This window comes from Salmo salar, chromosome ssa01 (genome assembly GCF_905237065.1).
Source record: "Salmo salar chromosome ssa01, Ssal_v3.1, whole genome shotgun sequence".
In the NCBI taxonomy this organism is placed as follows: Eukaryota; Metazoa; Chordata; class Actinopteri; order Salmoniformes; family Salmonidae; genus Salmo; species Salmo salar.
In genome coordinates this window covers 126,629,758-126,650,116 of record NC_059442.1, presented here as the reverse complement: position 1 = coordinate 126,650,116, position 20,359 = coordinate 126,629,758, and the positions used below count along the sequence as shown (strand labels likewise).

The following is a 20,359-nucleotide window of genomic DNA, read 5'->3' as shown; positions in this document are numbered from 1 at the left end:
CTGACATACAGAAGTGATACAAACTACTGTAATAATAAAAACATTTCAACAAAATGTTGTCCCTTTAAATGGCTTTTATTGATTACTTATTATAGCAAACCCAATAAGACAAACACACACATACGGCTACATCTGAAGCACTCAACAAGCATAACATACATTGGGTTTTCAAACACAGCACAAGAAGAAGTAAACAGAAACTTAAAGCTTAAAATATACACAATGTTGTCTTGGTCGGTCACTTAAAAAATGTGGGTCTCTTCCTTTAAAAATGTTTCAATAACAATATAAAAAATGGTGGGAAAGTTAACAACAAAAACAGAATGTATGGTTGTGGATGGTAAATCCCAGGCAGCCAGAGGCCTCCCTCTTATATCGCCTTCACAGCGTCGTCTATCTCAGAGATTTGATCCTTCAGCTGGTTCCACTGCTCTGGGTTTAGTGAGATACCTGGGCACGGAACAGAGGAAAGTTGGACAGAGGAAAGTAAACTGACCTAGGTTCAGTTAATGAATCCAGAAAAGTAGCATCACTGGGCTTAATGTCAAACATGACATCTGGGTACCACTGTGTGCAGTGTGTCTCGGTATAGAGGTGGAAAAATACACATAGAAATTATGATTACACTTAACATTTGTTATCCTTTTAAAATGTTTGTAAAGGGCTTATGGAGCTGATAAATCATTAATAAAACAGTTTTAACTCATTCTTTGAAGCACCGAAACAACGATAAAACTATTTCAAACAATGATTCATCATTCCAAATCCATATGTGTGTTTGCAGAGTGACAGCATGACGGTGGGCTCAGGGGCCAGGGTCCTGCTGTGACAGATCTTACTTACCTTTCCTGCCCGGCTTCATCTCTCCCTCCTGGTCCATCCAGTACTCACGGATGTCAATCAGACACTTCCCTTTGAATTCACGAACACTCACATACCTCATCTTCCCAATCTGAAATTAAAAACAAAGATGCACGTGAAGACAACCATATCGCAGACCTTCCAACTTTGAACCATTTTTACGAGTATCAGCGCAACGGCGGCCCCCACCAGCCCCCATGCGCGCAACACCCACACTCCTAAAATCATAGGCAAATGCACTCTTTTCTTATTGACCTAATAATGATATTGGCAGAAGACTGTCTCAGCAGGAACGATAGCCTACAAGGTGTCCGTATTACCGCCACATTGGCAGTCAGGAGTCACGACCTCAGTCAAATTCCATGTGACCGTTGTGACACCGTAGAACTCGCTCGGATGCCTCTGATGGTCATTAGTAGAATACCAAACGTGCTAACGGCCAGTTGCTAATGGCCTGGTACTCAGCAATCCATTGTCCCTGTAATCACTCTGGCATCAATGCAAATGCGACCGGAAAATCCTATCAAACTCTTCATGAGAGCCTTGGCTTTCAAAGTTGGAGCGGAATAGGATCACCTGTGGCGCAGGTAGAGCCAGCTCCTCATAGCTGGTTGATGCAATGGTCCTGTTGTGCAACATATCTATAAGGCTATGCCATGCAATTGAGTGACAAAAGAGTTTTGCTGGCCTCTATTAAAAAGAGGGTGCCATCAGCTTTCGATAGGACAGGACAATATTTATTTCTCAACTTTCCATATGCTAAGCACTTTACAACCGGAGTAGCCTACCTGGCTGAGAAAAGCATCCTCCATTTGTTATTGAAGTGCATAAGGGTGACATGTATTTTTTTCCCCCCTGCCCCTGTTCCAACAAGTGCATGACAATGGTCCATTCTAAATCAAAACTAACTTCACAGATATTATTTGGTATATGTAAAGACAGGATTAAATTGAGAATTGTCTTAATGGTGAGAATATTATCACTTGTGATTGATGCACAGCGCAATTTTTGGGGGGGCGACTTTAAAAAAAAGAAAATCAGTCTCATTCATCATGTAGCCTAGACCATAGGCCTAGATGTTTTGTATCACAACTGAAGTGGCCAAGTAACTCTAAACGTATCCTATAGGCCTAGGACCCCTGGAACATGGTTGGAGAGCCCATAGCCTACAGAGCCTAGTGAAACATGTGTTCTTATAAACCCTGTCATTGCGCAATCCAGTTTGAAAACAGAGTTCCGACAGGCCACTATTTAATAAAAGCATATCCCAGCTTTCTCGTGCTGCTTTATTTATTGCTAAATTCGTACAAATTAAGCACATTAATCTGCTTTACAAACAGTGTAGCCTATTAGGCATATTAAAAAAATTACATTCGCTATGCGAGTGCAGGTTATGGACATATTTTTTTTGTGGGCAATTCTAACTAAAAAATAATTCCACACATACTGTGTATTGGGCTCCCGAGTGGCGCAGTGGCCAAAGACACTGCACCTCAAGAGGTGTCTGCAGTACAAGAGGTGTCACTGCCATACCTGGTTCAAATCCAGGCTGTATAACACCTGGCCGTGATTGGGAATCCCATAGGGCGGCACGCATTTGTTCCATATATTATTATTTTGTAAATATTTTATTTAACCTTTATTTAACTAGGCAAGTCAGTTAAGAACAAATTCTTATTTACAATGACGGCCTACACCGGCCTAACCCGGACGAAGCTGGGCCAATTGTGCACCGCCCTATGGGACTCCCAATCACAGCCAGTTGTTATACAGCCTGGATTTGAACCAGGGTGTCTGAAGTGTCATCTCAAGCACTAAGATGCAGTGCCTTAGACCGCTGCGCAACTCAGGAGCCCGTAAAGACCAGATTGTTATGTAAAGACCAGATTCAATTGAGAAAATTGCGTGTGAATATTATCAAGTGCTTGCCAAATTGTGAATGGGACTGACGAAGTGTGTGCAGCCTGCACAAGAAACAGAGCAGAGCAGTTCCCTTTCCTGAAACCTTTTTTTTTTTATCATAAATTTGTTGCATCATGCAGCCTTGGAATGTATTACAAATCCAAACATATAGCCTAACGTTTGTATCACAACAAAAGTTTCATAAAAAAAACTAAATTAAGCACATATGAGCACAATGAAGCACCTGTTTGTTAACCGCTCAACACAGAATAGCCACGTGCGCACACTCCCTCAGAAATCATTTGGGGGGGGGGAAATATCCTTTCTATTTTATTCAGCTATGTTCATTGTATTTTTCTTATTATAAAATATAAAGTAATGCCACAGGAATTATAAGCAAATCGTGTCTGCTAAATGAACTAGTGTAGCCCACAGCATGGCCAGATCAGGACCTAACATAAATGACAACTCAAGAATATGCTATTCTGTTCTTCTAAATTAGGCTACATTTTTTTCATATCATAAAGTTTCTTTATCCCTGCCTAAAATAAAGATTGGATTTACTGTGATGGTGTAGGCTATATTACATGGATCTATTAGACTTGTTTTTTTTAATTGATGTAGGCTTGATGTTCCAAAAGGTTTGCATCGGTGGCTCGTAGGCTATGCGTGGAAGCCGGAGAAGCTAAACATGTTTATGTTAGTTAACGGTCAACTGCCGTGAGACGGGCAGTTATTTGAATGACAAATCACCGGCTGACAAAATTTCATGACCGCCCCAGCCCTGGGCTACACTCTTAGGAAAAAAAGGTTCCAAAAGAGTTCTTCAGCTGTACCCATAGGAAAAGACAACTAGTTTCAAAGAGTCATCTTTTCCAACATGCTGAAACTTTAAAGTCACTTGTTGTGATTTCAGTTGACGAACAACTTTGTTTGCCTCTAACTCCTCTAGCTCCACAATGAAATAGGCTGCAGGCCAGGCAGCAGGCTGTTAGCCAGCCTGCCAGTTTAGTGGAGTCTGCCACTAGCACAGTCAGCGTAGTCAGCTCAGCTTTCCCCATTGAGACTGTGTCTGTGCCTTGATCTAGGTTGGGCAAAATTAAAGATGGCGGTGTTCGCTTTAGCAATCTCACTAGTATAAAGACCTCCTCCATTCCTGCCATTATTGAAAGAGATTGTGATACCTCACATCTCAAAATAGGACTACTTAATGTTAGATCCCTCACTTCAAAGGCAGTTATAGTCAATGAACTAATCACTGATCATGATCTTGATGTGATTGGCCTGACTGAAACATGGCTTAAGCCTGATGAATTTACTGTGTTAAATGAGGCCTCACCCCCTGGTTACACTAGTGACCATATCCCCCGCGCATCCCGCAAAGGCGGAAGTGTTGCTAACATTTATGATAGCAAATTTAAATTTACCCCCAAAAAAACAACAACGACGTTTTCGTCTTTTGAGCTTCTAGTCATGAAATCTATGCAGCCTACTCACTCACTTTTTATAGCTACTGTTAACAGGCCTCCTGGGCCATATGCAGCGTTCCTCACGGAGTTCCCTGAATTCCTATCGGACCTTGTAGTCATCGCAGATAATATTCAAATTTTTGGTGACTTTAATATTCACATGGAAAAGTCCACAGACCCACTCCAAAAGGCTTTCAGAGCCATCATCGGCTCAGTGGGTTTTGTCCAACATGTCTCTGGACCTACTCACTGCCACAGTCATACTCTGGACCTAGTTTTGTCCCATGGAATAAATGTTGTGGATCTTAATGTTTTTCCTCATAATCCTGGACTATCGGACTAGCATTTTATTACGTTCGCAATCGCAACAAATAATCTGCTCAGACCCCAACCAAGAAGTATTAAAAGTCGTGCTATAAATTCTCAGACAACCCAAAGATTCCTTGATGCCCTTCCAGACTCCCTCTGCCTACCCAAGGACATCAGAGGACAAAAATCAGTTAACCACCTAACCGAGGAACTCAATTTAACCTTGTGCAATACCCTAGATGCAGTTGCACCCCTAAAAACATTTGTCATAAGAAACTAGCTCCCTGGTATACAGAAAATACACGAGCTCTGAAGCAAGCTTGCAGAAAATTGGAACGGAAATGGCGCCACACCAAACTGGAAGTCTTCCGACTAGCTTGGAAAGACAGTACCGTGCAGTATCGAAGAGCCCTCACTGCTGCTCGATCATCCTATTTTTCCAACATAATTGAGGAAAATAAGAACAATCCGAAATTTCTTTTTGATACTGTCGCAAAGCTAACTAAAAAGCAGCATTCCCCAGGAGAGGATGGCTCTCACTTCAGCAGTGATGAATTCATGAACTTCTTTGAGGAAAAGATCATGATCATTAGAAAGCAAATTACGGACTCCTCTTTAAATCTGCGTATTCCTCCAAAGCTCCGTTGTCCCGAGTCTGCACAACCCTGCCAGGACCTAGGATCAAGGGAGACACTAAAGTGTTTTAGTACTATATCTCTTGACACAATGATGAAAATAATCATGGCCTCTAAACCTTCAAGCTGCATACCGGACCCTATTCCAAATAAACTACTGAAAGAGCTGCTTTCTGTGCTTGGCCCTCCTATGTTGAACATAATAAACGGCTCTCTATCCACCAGATGTGTACCAAACTCACTAAAAGTGGCAGTAATAAAGCCTCTCTTGAAAAAGCCAAATCTTGACCCAGAAATTATAAAAAACTAATCGGCCTATATCGAATCTTCCATTCCTCTCAAAAAAAATTGAAAAAGCTGTTGCGCAGCAACTCACTGCCTTCCTGAAGACAAACAATGTACACGAAACGCTTCAGTCTGGTTTTAGACCCCATCATAGCACTGAGACTGCACTTGTGAAGGTGGTAAATGACCTTTTAATGACGTCAGACCGAGGTTCTGCGTCTGTCCTCGTGCTCCTAGATCTTAGTGCTGCTTTTGATACCATCGATTAGCACATTCTTTTGGAGAGATTGGAAACCCAAATTGGTCTACATGGACAAGTTCTGGCCTGGTTTAGGTCTTATCTGTCGGAAAGATATCAGTTTGTCTCTGTGAATGGTTTGTCCTCTGTCAAATCAACTGTAAATTTCGGTGTTCCTCAAGGTTCCGTTTTAGGACCACTATTGTTTTCACTATATATTTTACCTCTTGGGAATGTCATTCGAAAACATAATGTTAAATTTCACTGCTATGCGGATGACACACAGCTGTACATTTCAATGAAACATGGTGAAGCCCCAAAATTGCCCTCGCTAGAAGCCTGTCTCTCAGACATAAGGAAGTGGATGGCTGCAAACTTTCTACTCTTAAACTCGGACAAAACAGAGATGCTTGTTCTAGGTCCCAAGAAAAAAAGAGATCTTCTGTTGAATCTGACAATTAATCTGGATGGTTGTACAGTCGTCTCAAATAAAACTGAAGGACCTCGGCGTTACTCTGGACCCTGATCTCTCTTTTGAAGAACATATCAAGACTGTTTCAAGGACAGCTTTTTTCCATCTACGAAACATTGCAAAAATCAGAAACTTTCTGTCCAAAAATGACGCAGAAAAATTAATCCATGCCTTTGTTACTTCTAGGTTGGACTACTGCAATGCTCTACTTTCCGGCTACCCGGATAAAGCACTAAATCAACTTCAGTTAGTGCTAAATAAGGCTGCTAGAATCCTGACTAGAACCAAAAAATTTGATCATATTACTCCAGTGCTAGCCTCCCTACACTGGCTTCCTGTTAAGGCAAGGGCTGATTTCAAGGTTTTACTGCTAACCTACAAAGCATTACATGGGCTTGCTCCTACCTATCTTTCCGATTTGGTCCTGCCGTACATACCTACACGTACGCTACGGTCACAAGACGCGGGCCTCCTAATTGTTCCTAGAATTTCTAAGCAAACAGCTGGAGGCAGGGCTTTCACCTATAGAGATCCATTTTTATGGAATAGTCTGCCTACTCATGTGAGAGACGCAGACTCAGTCTCATACTTTAAGTCTTTACTGAAGACATATCTCTTCAGTAGGTCCTATGATTAAGTGTAGTCTGGCCCAGGGGTGTGAAGGTGAACGGAAAGGCTGGAGCAACGAACCGCCCTTGCTGTCTCTGCCTGGCCGGTTTCCCCTCTTTCCACTGGGATTCTCTGCCTCTACCCCTATTACGGGGGCTGAGTCACTGGCTTACTGGTGTTCTTCCATGCCGTCCCTGGGAGGGGTGCGTCACTTGAGTGGGTTGAGTCACTGACGTGGTCTTCCTGTCTGGGTTGGCGCCCCCCGTGGGGCTGTGCCGTGGCGGAGATCTTTGTGGGCTATACTCGGCCTTGTCCCGGGATGGTATGTTGGTGGTTGGAGATATCCCTCCAGTGGTGTGGAGGCTGTGCTTTGGCAAAGTGGGTGGGGTTATATCCTACCTGTTTGGCCCTGTCCGGGGGTTTCATCGGATGGGGCCACAGTGTCTGCTGACCCCTCCTGTCTCAGCCTCCAGTATTTATGCTGCAGTAGTTTATGTGTCGGGGGGCTAGGGTCAGTCTGTCACATCTGGAGTATTTCTCTTGTCTTTTCCGGTGTCCTGTGTGAATTTAAATATGCTCTCTTTCTTTTTCTTTCTTTCTTTCTTTCTTTCTTTCTTTCTTTCTTTCTTTCTTTCTTTCTTTCTTTCTCTCTCTCACGGAGGACCTGAGCCCTAGGACCATGCCTCAGGACTACCTGGCTTGATGACTCCTTGCTGTCCCCAGTTCACCTGGCCGTGCTGCTGCTCCAGTTCCAACTGTTCTGCCTGCAGCTATGGAACCCTGACCTGTTCACCGGACGTGCTACCTGTTCCAGACCTGTTGTCCCAGACCTGCTAGAACCCTGACCTATTCACTGGACGTGCTACCTGTCCCAGACCTGCTGTTTTCAACTCTCTAGAGACAGCAGGAGCGGTAGAGATACTCTCAAAGATCGGCTATGAAAAAGCCAACTGACACTTACTCTTGTGTTACTGACTTGTTGCACCCTCGACAACTACTATGATTATTATTATTTGACAATGCTGGTCATTTATGAACATTTGAACATCTAGGCCATGTGCTGTTATAATCTCCACCCGGCACAGCCAGAAGAGGACTGGCCACCCCTCATAGCCTGGTTCCTCTCTAGGTTTCTTCCTAGGTTTTGGCCTTTCTAGGGAGTTTTTCCTAGCCACCGTGCTTCTACACCTGCATTGCTTGCTGTTTGGGGTTTTAGGCTGGGTTTCTCTACAGCACTTTGTGATATCAGCTGATGTAAGAAGGGCTATATAAATACATTTGATGAATGGTTTGTACAGTGGCAGGTTTTGTGTTAGATGCTAAGTTGCAACCATCAGGTCTACTCTGTCTAGCAACCCATCAAATTTGTCCTATCTTTGACCTCAATTGATCAGCTTCAATTCCACAGAGGGGAATTCCTTTGTACGGCTCTTGAAGAATCCATGTGGATGGGTTGAAGATTCTTGATATAGCTCTCCTGTTGCATCAGTATTGTCCCATCAACTGTAATAAACTCTATGCCAACATAACAAAAATGATCATGCTCCTCACGGCCTACCTGGAAAACAGCTTTGAGGTTTGGAATCACAGTTGTAGCAAAGGTCTGTGAGCCACCCCAGATAAAGTCATCAACATGACAGGCAAGTACTCCAGTCACATTGCAGTCTTGATCAAGCCAATAGAAGACTTCAGGATCCACTTGTGACATTTTTCCACCTGTATTCAGCATTGTTGCTTTGACTTTGTTGTACCAGTAGAGTGATGCATCTGCCAGGCCATACACACACTTTTAGTTTCCACAGTGTTCCTTCGCTCTTAGCTTCATGCGGAGGTCGGATATGAATGTCCCTTGACAGCTCTGTTCCCTGCAAAAATGCAGATTTGTTGTCTATGATAGGACAAATTCTATGGGTTGCTTGACAGAGTAGACCTGATGGTTGCAACTTTGCATCTAACCCAAAACACGCCACTGTACAAACCATTCATGAGGCAAAGTTGTTCGTCAACTGAAATCACAACAAGTGACTTTAAAGTTTCATCATGTTGGAAAAGATGACTCTTTGAAACTAGTTGTCTTCAGTGATGCTTCCCTAGGGAACCTTACACATGGAGGCACACAACTAGTTTCAAAGAGTCATCTTTTCCAACATGATGAAACTTTAAAGTCACTTGTTGTGATTTCAGTTGACGAACAACTTTGCCTCATGAATGGTTTGTACAGTGGCGTGTTTTGTGTTAGATGACAAGTTGTTTTGTGTTAGATGCACAGTTACAACCATCAGGTCGACTGTCTCTGGAATTAAGTTTCCATTTTTTCTGGCAGATCACTGTCATCAGCAATCTGAGTGACTCTGAGGCGTATGTCAGTGAGTCTTTTGGGAGTTCTTTAGCAGCCAGCTCCTCAAAACCTCTAGATTTGCTTTAGGCACTATTCCAGTTAAGGATTCTTTAAGGGTACACACCCACCTTGTTGAGACACATTTTTGGCCAATGTCTTTGACTTCCTCAAACACTAAATTTTTCCTCCAATTACTGAGCTCATCTAGCTTAGCTGAGTCAAATGACACGTCCTTTGTTTCAAGTACATCATCATTTTGAATGTCATTCTATTTTTCTCGATTTTCCATTGGTTCAATTCTGAGATGATCTACAAGTGACAGGTCAGCTGACCCTGTTGTACCAGAAAGTGTAGCTGGTTCAGAGTACTGCAAGTTGTACCAGTTCTGGTGTTTTCCTTTTGCTTTTCCTGCTCGTCCAATGACGGTTGCTGTATGTGGAATACCACTTTCTCTGTCCATGTATTTAACAGCTTGTCCAGTTTTCTGATTAGAACAAACAACCATGTTGTCTTAACCTCTATGGGCTGCGTCCCACCCGTGGTGCACTCCATCAACAGCAGGTGCATTTCAAGAGCGGCAAATTTGAATCCAAATAAATGTCAAAATTCAAATTTTTCAAACATACAACTATTTTACACCCTTTGAAAGATAAACATCTCCTTAATCTAACCACGTTTTACGATTTCAAAAAGGTTTTACGGCGAAAGCATAAATTTAGAGTATGTTAGGACAGTACATTTACAAGAGTTGTGTGTAATGTTTTGTCAATTCAAAGACAGGGTCACCAAAACCATAAAACCAGCTAAAATGATGCACTAACCTTTTACAATCTCCATCAGATGACACTCCTAGGACATTATGTTAGACAATGCATGCATTTTTAGTTCTATCAAGTTCATATTTATATCCAAAAACAGCGTTTTACTATGGCATTGATGTTGAGGAAATCGTTTCCCTCCAATAACCGGCAGTCAAGTCAGCATCACAAATTAAATAATTAAAATTAGAAAACATTGGTAAAATATTATATTGTCATTTAAAGAATTATAGATTTACATCTCTTGAACGCAATCAACTTGCCAGATTTAAAAATAATCTTACTGGGAAATCACACTTTGCAATAATCTGAGCACTGCGCCCAGAAAAATACGCGTTGCGAATCAGACTAGTCGTCATGTTGGGGAGATCTAAAATCGAAAATACTATGTAAATAATCCATTACCTTTGATTCTCTTCATCAGATGTCACTTCCAGGTATCACAGGTCCATAACGAATGTAGTTTTGTTCAAAAAAGCTCATCATTTATGTCCAAAAATCTCCGTCTTGTTAGCACATGATCTAAGCCCGCCGGACTTCACTTCATGAACGAGGGGAAAAAATATATTTACGTTCGTTCAAACATGTCAAACGTTGTATAGCATAAATCATTAGGGCCTTTTTTAACCAGAACATGAATAATATTCAAGGTGGACGAATGCATACTCTTTTATAACGTATTGGAACGAGGGTACCCAACATGAACTCGCGCGCCAGGTGTCTAATGGGCCATCATCGTTCCATGGCTCTTGTTCGGTCAGATCTCCCTCCAGAAGACTCAAAACACTTTGTAAAGGCTGGTGACATCTAGTGGAAGCAATAGGAAGTGCCAAAATATTCCTCAGCCCCTGTGTTTTTCAATGGCATAGGTTTAAAGGTAATACAACACATCAGGTATCCACTTCCTGTCAGAAAATGTCTCAGGGTTTTGCCTGCCAAATGAGTTCTGTTATACTCACAGACACCATTCAAACAGTTTTAGAAACTTTAGAGTGTTTTCTATCCATATATAATAAGTATATGCATATTCTAGTTACTGGGTAGGATTAGTAACCAGATTAAATCGGGTACATTTTTTTATCCAGCCGTGCAAATACTGCCCCCTAGCCCTAACAGGTTAACACATGTGGCTGTTATTGAATGGTTTCCTCATTTGAACGCTCAACAGTATTATCTGTGGCATGGTTGAAGGTCTCTGCTCAATTTCCTGTGTCAGTTTCAGTGTCCATATCATTGGATGCGTCATCTGGTAGGTTTGTGTCTGTTACTGTGTCCTTTTCATTAGGAGACTGATTCTCAGCAACAGCCCCTCTATCTTGTTGATCATTTACTTTCCGCAATCTTGAGTGATGCACCCTGACCATGGTGCCTCTGTGCCTCACAAATGACAGTCAACTTGTTTGTAGTACACTTTGTTTCCAGTTTCGTACTTCTCATCGGTGGGTCATAGCTGTTTACGCAGAGCCCTGCGAATTCTTTCTGAGCACTCTGCTTCAGTGAACGCTTTTCTCGCTGCATGTAGTGCTGAAAGGTGCTGTCCCACCCATGCACTCACACTGGTCCCTTCTAGTGCTGGTGGCTTGTCAACCAGTACAGAGGGAAGATTAGGGTTCTGCCCGAACACTAGTTGGTATGGGCTGTAATCATGAACATTGTGCAGCGAGTTTTTTGCCATCAAAGCCCAATCTATGGCTGTTTTCCAGTCACATTCATTGCCTTGCTTCACTTTCAACATGATCTCTGTGAGTGTTTGATTGTGTCTCTCCAGAAGTCCATTGCTCCATGGACTGTATGCAGCAGTTGTCTTTACTTCCATGTTGAAGTTCTCTGCCATTTCTCTTATTTCATTATTATTGAATTCTCCTCCATTGTCACTGTACAATTTCTGGGGCGGGCCATGCACACTTACCCAGGAATGCATGAAGTGCCTGACGATGTCACTGGGTTTCTTTGTATTCACAATGCTTCCAGCGCTGAAGCATGTGAAGTGGTTGATTATGTGAAGGTACCACACACTTGGTCCTAGCTCATGTAGATCTACAGCCACTGTTTCATTGTACTTGGAAGCCAGTGGCTAACCAACAGCTGGTTTGGGCTTAGGTTTACTGTATTTTTGACATGTCTCACAACTGTTAAATATCTGCTGTAGAATGGAAATACTCTCATCATCATTATTCCCTGAACCGCTGAGTAATTTCTGAAGTCTGTCAACTGTAGAATGTCCAAACTGTTTGTGAAGCTTTAACAATACTTTGTGTTTTTCTTTTGTGTTTATGTTCTCTGTGACTGTCAGAATCTCCATGTGCTCTGTGTCCATTAGAATCTCATTTTTACATGGACTCTCTGTGATGTCTTTGTCTAAAATGTTCACACAATAGTGGCCTGAGGTAGTAAGTTCAAGAGTCACTGGTTGTTTAAACATCACTGCCTTGTCATTTTTTATGTCTAGTACAGCCCCTGCCTTCTTGAGGGAAGCTTTGCTTAATAGTAAGGGGATATCTGTAGGGACCACCTCTGTTTCAATGTGACACTTAGTCTGACCAATGTTTGCTGGTATCTTAACTCTCTTGGTAGAATGGACGATTCTCCCATCTCCAAATTTCAAAGCGCTGTTGCTTGGTGTGTCAATCATATTTTGTACTTCTTTCATATTTAGTTCACTGACATGGCTATCAAGCCATTTTGCACCACACACTGTCCGTGTACATGCAGTATCAATCACAGCAGATCCTAAGGATTCAACTATAAAAATCTCAGTATCAGAAGCAGATTCGTTTGAAAACACTGCTCTATCTCTGTGTTCACATTTTCCTCTGTTAGTTTAACTTGTTCATTTTTATGAGGACAGTCTTTAACCCAATGGTAAGTACTTTGACAAATAGCACATTTTGATCTCCTTCCATATTTGTCCAGTGGATTTGTGCCGGGCAATGGCACCCTCTTCTGGTTGTCTTGAGAACGTGACTTGTTGGCCCCCTTTTCTCTGCTGCTCAGTGTAATATGCTGCGTTACTCACTTGCATTCCATCTGTTATTGGCGCGACAGACATCAATAACATTATTATTTAGTGCCGACCTCATTTACGCAAAAGTCAGCACAGTACAAGCAGTCAAAGCCAACTGTTTTTCTCTACCATCTAGCCAGGCAGTATCTAGCAACTTGAAAGCTAACACTGCATCCGGGAGAACCATGTCGTACTTGCGCATCCTATTGTACCTCTGTCCGAAATCCATGATGTAGTCCGTCATTGCAACCAAAATATCTCCCGTAACACTGTCAAAGTTTGAATATGCCTCGTAGGCACGGTCTTTCTCTTCTTTAAGAAATACAGAATCCAGTGCTCTGATCAAAGTTCCCATACCGTCATCCTTGTTCAAATCCTCAACGGATATTTCCAGTGCTGTATCTCTCGCTCTTCCCTCGAGCGATAATACCACCGCAAGTGCTTGCTTTTTCGCGTCCAGATTAGTAACCCGTGTCCAGATTCCAAGTTCATTTTCCCAACTTTCGTACGACCTCTTCTCGTCGAAGCGAGGTGGCGCATTGTAGTTATTCAACATCCTCTGCTACCAATGTTAACTCGAAATGACACAACGACAAGGTTCCAGTTTAACAAAGTTTACTATACCGTATGAACACACTACAAGGTAGCCATCGCACACCAGGCTAGGTCCATCAACAGCAAGCCTTCCCGCGCAGGCGCACTCTTGACAGAGTGGTAGCCCCGTAATAACAGAAATATAGGGATACTTAAAACATGAACTTAACAAATAGTACTGCGACTACGGGGCGGACGGAGCGGAGAGCTAGAGATGTTTCTCCTTGCCCGTCCTCCAATTGTCTCAGCTCCAACTTCAGACAGTTGAGTCAAAAACCACAACGTGCAAACTAGAAGCCTATTTTTTGTGTTTTAGGGTCATTTTTCATACCAGCATGCTTTGACCTCAAATTTCATCCATGGTATGCAAAAGGTCTGATATCGACATGCAACTAATGTTGCATCTTTTGTACTGGGGATGGACTGACACGGTGTCCTTCTGTGCTGGAGTCTGGTCGAGCAGCAACACAGAGCTCGGATCTCCTTACCTGAAACTTGTTGTCATCCTTGTCCTTGTTGCCGCTTCCCTTGGAGGTTCCACCAGGTTTGGAACTCTCCCCCCCTTTCGGTTTCTTAGCGGCTGGTTTCTCTGGTGCTGCTTGCTTTCTCTTCTTGGCCTACAACAGGGGTTCATTTCGACACATATAAAAATTGACTTTCTCTTCTGAGAGTACAAAAGGCAACCTCTGATTATAATACGAACTGTAGCAGGTTAACGTTTTTTGTCATGAATCTTGTTCTGGAGGCAGCTCTGCAGTGGTCACTAGCTGGCAAGGCCACAAAGTCATGAAATCTGAATTTAAACTTTACCCAAGCTTTAACCCTAACCACACTGCTCACCCTAACACCTAACCATAACCTTAAATTATGACCAAAAGGCACATTTTTGTTTTCATGAATTTTTACAATATAGCCCTTTTTTTTTTACTTTGCAGATGGCCCATCTAGCGGATATCGCTCAGTTCTGCCTCAAGGACAGGACTCATCCCAATAAACGTCAACCTGCTTTGTGCTCCCGAGTGGCGCAGCGGGATAAGGCACTGCATCTCAGTGTGAGAGGCGTCATTACAGATACCCTAGTTTGAATCCAGGCTATATCACAACAGGCCGTGATTGGGAGTCACATAGGGCGACGCACAATTGGCCCAGCGTCGTCCGTGTTTGGCCGGCATTGTAAATAAGAATTTGTTCTTAACTGACTTGCCTAGTTAAATAAAGGATTAATTTAAAAAATCTAACATATGCAGCTATACAAAAACACAGCTTTGAATCTACGTACACTACCGTTTGAAAGTATGGGGTGACTTAGAAATGTCCTTGTTCTTGAAAGAAAAGCACATTTTTTTTTGCTATTAAAATAACATCAAATTGATCAGAAATACAGTGTAGACATTGTTAATGTTGTAAATGACTATTGTAGCTGGAAACAGCTGATTTTTGATGGAATATCTACATATGCGTAGAGGCCATTATCAGCAACCATCACTCCTGTGTTCCAATGACACAGTGTTAGCTAATCCAAGTTTATCATTTTAAAAGGCTAGTTGATCATTAGAAAACCCTTTTGCAATTATGTTAGCACAGCTGAAAACAGTTGTTCTCATTAAAGAGGCAATAAAACTGGCATTCTTTAGACTAGTTGAGTATCTGGAGCATGAGCATTTGTGGGTTCGATTACAGGCTCAAAATGTCCAGAAACAAAGTACTTTCTTCTGAAACTCGTCAGTCTATTCTTGTTCTGAGAAATGAAAGCTATTCCATGTGAGAAATTGCCACGAAACTGAAGATCTCGTACAATGCTGTGTACTACTCTCTTCACAGAACAGCGCAAACTAGCTCTAACCAGAATAGAAAGAGGATTACAAGAGGCCCCGGTGCAAGAGGACAAGTACATTAGTGTCTAGTTTGAGAAACAGACGCCTTACAAGTCCTCAACTAACAGCTTCATTAAATAGTACCCGCAAAACACCAGTCTTAACGTCAACAGTAAAGAGGTGACTCCGGGACGCTGGCCTTCTAGTCAGAGATCCTCTGTCCAGTGTCTGTGTTCTTTTGCCCATCTTAATCTTTTATTTTTTATTGGCCAGTCTGAGATATGGATTTTTCTTCGCAACTCTGCCTAGAAGGCCAGCATCCCGGAGTCGCCTCTTCGCTGTTGACGTTGAGACTAGTGCTTTCCAGTTACTATTTAATGAAGCTGCCAGTTGAGGACTTGTGAGGCGTCTGTTTCTCAAACTAGACACTCTAATGTACTTGTCCTCTTGCTCAGTTGTGCACCGGGGCCTCCCACACCTCTTTCTATTCTGGTTAGAGCCAGTTTGCACTGTTCTGTGAAGAGAGTAGTACACAGCGTTGTACGAGATCTTCAGTTTCGTGGCAATTTCTCGCATGGAATAGCCTTCATTTCTCAGAACAAGAATAGACTGACGAGTTTCAGAAGAAAGTACTTTGTTTCTGGCCATTTTGAGCCTGTAATCGAACCCACAAATGCTGATACTCCAGATACTCAACTAGCCTAAAGAATGCCAGTTTTAGTGCTTCTTTAATGAGAACAACAGTTTTCAGCTGTGCTAACATAATTGCAAAAGGGTTTTATAATGATCATCTAGCCTTTGGATTAGCTAACAGAATGTGCCATTGGAACACAGGAGTGATGGTTGCTGATAATGGGCCTCTGTAAGCCTATGTAGATATTCCATTAAAAAACAGCCGTTTCCAGCTACAATAGTCATTTACAACATTAACAATGTCTACACTGTATTTCTGATCAATTTCATGCTATTTTAATTGACTCTTTTTTTTGCTTTTCTTTCAAAAACAAGGACATTTGTAAGTGAACCCAAACTTTTGAACGGTAGTGTATATCTGAGCATTTTGAAATATTTGTGTCCTTTTCAGTTCTTTTGACGAAAACACAATGTCTTTACTTTGTGGCTTTGGATACAACACAGGAGCAGGGGGTGTCTGTTTACCTTGGTCTCAGTCTCACTGTCTGAGTCACTGGCACTGGCACTGCCAGAAGTAGATGACAGAACTTCCTTTGACTTGGGCATCCTGGAAAAAGATGATGCAATGACTGAATGAATACCATATTTTCGTAAGACTTCAATGCACAACGTTATCAAAATAAATCTACATTCCGAAGTGCATGAATATGTTCTATTGCAGTGTAACCTCTGATAATCTGCTTTATTATGTCTGTTTGTTACTGTGTGCAATGCATTATACAATAATTAGCAGATTAATGATAATCAGTGACCTAGTCTATAATGCACTCTTAGAAAAAAGGTGCTAAGTGGAACCATACAGGGTTCTTCGGTTTGTCCCCATAGGGGAACCCTTTTTAGTGCTGGGTAGAACCCTAGCTAGAACCCTCTAAGTACGGTTCCTCAAAGAGCCCCCTGTATATGGTTCTACCTAGAACAATAACCATTTTGTAATCTAAAGGTTCTTCCTAGAACCGTCTATGAATGATTCCACCAGCTTTACTAGCCTTTAAAATGGTATTATTTAGGACAAAACATTACATTTATCATCAGGCCTTTCTTTGAGGACGTAGTCAAAGATTTGTATAACTTAACCAAGATAAACCACACCCTGTCGTTTCAAATGGGAACAAATGAGCCATAGTGGGCAGAACAAGCAAGGAGATTGGCAGAGTCAAGCACGAGCTAGCGAAATCCTATTGGCGCATTCTAGCATGCATTTGCATATTTCCGTTGGGGAACGCCTACTCTGTAAAGTGCATGTGTGTAATAACTCAATTTTCCTTTGAACTCCTTCTAAACAACCCAACTTCGGCAAAGGATAAAGTCTACAAAACTTTGTCCACTCTGTTCGTAACAGATTGTAGTTTTGGGGACCGAAAACTGTATTGAGATCAAATGCTTAATCGATGAGTAAATTAACAGAATGTCGGCCAAAATCCCTCTCGTTCCATCACTGCCGGCCCCTGGCTTCTTCTTGCTACTATATTTGACGGTGAGTGGAAACGCCAACCGGGTGCTTCACATTTATACATCCGGTGAAATATCTGTCTTATTGTTCTATCCGTGGCCTAGTTATACTCTGACACAGTGGTGTCAGGAATCTCCTGGTTTACAGGCCACATCAGGCCTTCAGGTCACATTATGCGGGTTTGCAAAGTGATGTGTAATTCCTATTGGAATCCAGCCGGAGTTAGCATATCCAGTAAGTGGAATTGTTAATCAATTGCAACCTGCATTCAGAATGACTGCCAGGGTAGGGAAAACTGAATACTGAGACTACCTCAATCATCTAAACTGGAACAACCATCTAAGTAACGGGTGCAATAAAACCAACAGATTGGATTAGTTTAGAAAACGGTATGTTATTTATCTTTGTGTAGCATAAAATGTATTAGCCAATCATGTAGGGAGATTTTCAGAATTGTTTGTTTTACTGTAAAATATGTTTTTGCATGCAAAACATATTTTACAGTAAAACAAACAATTCTGAAAATCTCCCTACATGCTGGGAAACATAGATGGTTCTATGTAGAACCCTTCATGCCTTCCAAAAAAACATCCAAGAACCCTTTCTTCCAAAAACGGTTCTTAGGATGTTAAATGTTTCAGATAGAACACTTTGCCTAACAAAGCATCCTTGTCTTCCAAAAGGGGGTCTCATCAAAATGGTTATTGATTGAACCCTATCCCTCCGCAATGAACCCTTTACTACAGGTAGATAGATAGATGATGCAAAACAACTGATGTCGATATATACAGAAATCTATAACATTTCCACTGGACATTTTCCTACCTAAAAAAATTGTTACACGGTTCCCTCACGCTGATCCAGATGTAGTCCACGTGACCACCGAATATGTAAGTTCAAGTAATTTTATGTTTATTATTTCCATTTGCAATCTAGGACTGATTCGCTCGAATTATTGCACAGCTCGTCGAGCTGCTGTAGAAAATAGCACGCGCATACTCTGGTTAGGTAGGCCTGAATTAACCAATAATCCAACAATGTATCACGATCAATCGAGTTTGTAAAGTTCTTGCAGCACGGTTACAATGTTGCATTTAGGTTTGCACCATTGTTTGCTGCAGGTAGGAAATCTACATAGTAACAACAATACAGTACTTACGTGCAATATTTCACTGTATTGAGCTCGAGTGTCGTGAACGCGGATACTGTGAAGGCGCGAGATTAAGGCCTGCAAATCAATAATTTGTTGTCTTGTCAGAACCTGCGCTGTTTACCAAATCTTCCTTTCAAATGAACTGGACGAAGTAAAATCAGCACGAGGCTTTCTTCCTGTTCATGTGATCTAGAAATCAGTGGCGCAAATTTACTGCAGCTTCGATGCATCCGGAGGTAAACGGTAGTTGTGGGAAATGGTGTTCCCTGATTGTGCTCCTGCTTACAGTTAAAGGCGCTGCATGGTCAATTAGATGTTTTTATTTTACAAGGCAGTTAAGAACAAAATCTTATTTACAATGACGGTCTAGGAATAGAGGCAGAACGACAGAATTTTACCATGTCAGCTCAGGGATTCGATCTAGCAACCTTTCAGTTACTGGCCCAACGCTCTAACCACCAGGTTAGCTGCCGCCCCATGTGTCTGCATTTACTGTGATATGGCCTCTGCATAAATCAGGGCATTCATGCTTCTTGCGATTCTCCGATCAGCGCAGAGCTGTCGTAAAGGAAGTTGACAAGGAAGTGAGTGTGTGTTTATACAGGACCTGCCGCACTCACCTACCGTCAACCAATCATGTCAATGGAGAGCTATTCGGAGACCTCCGCATTGTTACAACATTTGAGACGGTACAGAGCTAAATTTGGCCTCTGCGTGCTACATGTACAGTCTTTATGCCATTACATAAAAAGTATGTCTACAGAAAGTCTCTGCACTGTCAGAAAGGATACATTTGGTAACAGTTAAAAAAAAAAAAGCATACATTTTGGCAATCACTATGAAAGTAATAGGGCCTGAATTATTCTATCAATGACCTTGTAATAGACTTGTAGTAGCAGCACATAATAAATAATAATTTGGTGGGTGCTTATATTTATCAAATTTCACACACGTATAATATACATGTGTGAATTGAAAATGTTTTTTTTGCATATTCCAACTCGCTCCTACGACACATTCAGAGAGTGAGGTCACAGCCAGAGTCAGCAATTATCATTGGCGACCCTGGAGCAATTAGGGTTAAATGCCTTGCTCAAGGGCACATCAACAGAATTTTCACCTTATCAGCTCTGGGGTTTGAACTAGCGACCTTTCGGTTAGTGACCCAAAGTTCTAACTGCTAGGCTACCTGCCATGTTCTGTGAAGTATAGTATATAATGTGATACAGTATACTGTGTGATAGCCTTATATTCACTAAAAACACATTTCCTTTGCATCAGTTCATTATAAAACTAAAGGTAAAAAAATTCTAGCATTTAAAAAAAATTATTCATAAGCAGAAGCATGTTTGCTCCACCTCTAATGTGAAACGGCGCAGGTCCTAATCCAGGCACTTGTCATCTCCCATCTGGATTACTGCAACTCCCTGTTGGCGGGGCTCCCTGCCTGTGCCATTAAACCCCTACAACTCATCCAGAACGCCGCAGCCCGTCTGGTGTTCAACCTTCCCAAGTTCTCTCATGTCACCCCGCTCCTCCGCATCTGCTACATGACCATGGTGCTTGCCTACGGAGCTGTGAGGGGAACGGCACCTCCGTACCTTCAGGCTCTGATCAGGCCCTACACCCAAACAAGGGCACTGCGTTCATCCACCTCTGGCCTGCTGGTCCCCCTACCTCTGCTGAAGCACAGTTCCCGCTCAGCCCAGTCAAAA

General features: G+C 42.1%; 1 protein-coding gene across 1 annotated transcript; it reads right to left on the bottom strand.

Annotated features, from left to right (window-relative positions):
- Window positions 1-59: 59 nt before the first annotated feature.
- Window positions 60-18,720, bottom strand: tcp4 (Activated RNA polymerase II transcriptional coactivator p15). The gene is made up of 5 exons (NM_001141005.2): window positions 18,651-18,720; window positions 16,507-16,588; window positions 14,023-14,151; window positions 844-952; window positions 60-450 (listed from the first exon to the last, which is right to left on the bottom strand). Exons 2-5 carry the CDS (start codon window positions 16,585-16,587, stop codon window positions 371-373), a joined length of 399 nt encoding a protein of 132 aa, NP_001134477.1. The 5' UTR covers window position 16,588; window positions 18,651-18,720; the 3' UTR covers window positions 60-370.
- Window positions 18,721-20,359: the final 1,639 nt, after the last annotated feature.

Bases quoted from the DNA above. Each gene is read 5' to 3' on its own strand.
- tcp4 (NM_001141005.2), bottom strand. From the start codon at position 16,587: ATGCCCAAGTCAAAGGAAGTTCTGTCATCTACTTCTGGCAGTGCCAGT. The intron at 14,152-16,506 runs GTAAACAGACAC...CCCCTGTTGTAG, and splicing joins ACAGTGAGACTGAGACCAAG to GCCAAGAAGAGAAAGCAAGC. The intron at 953-14,022 runs GTAAGGAGATCC...TTTTAATTTCAG, and splicing joins AGGATGACAACAAGTTTCAG to ATTGGGAAGATGAGGTATGT.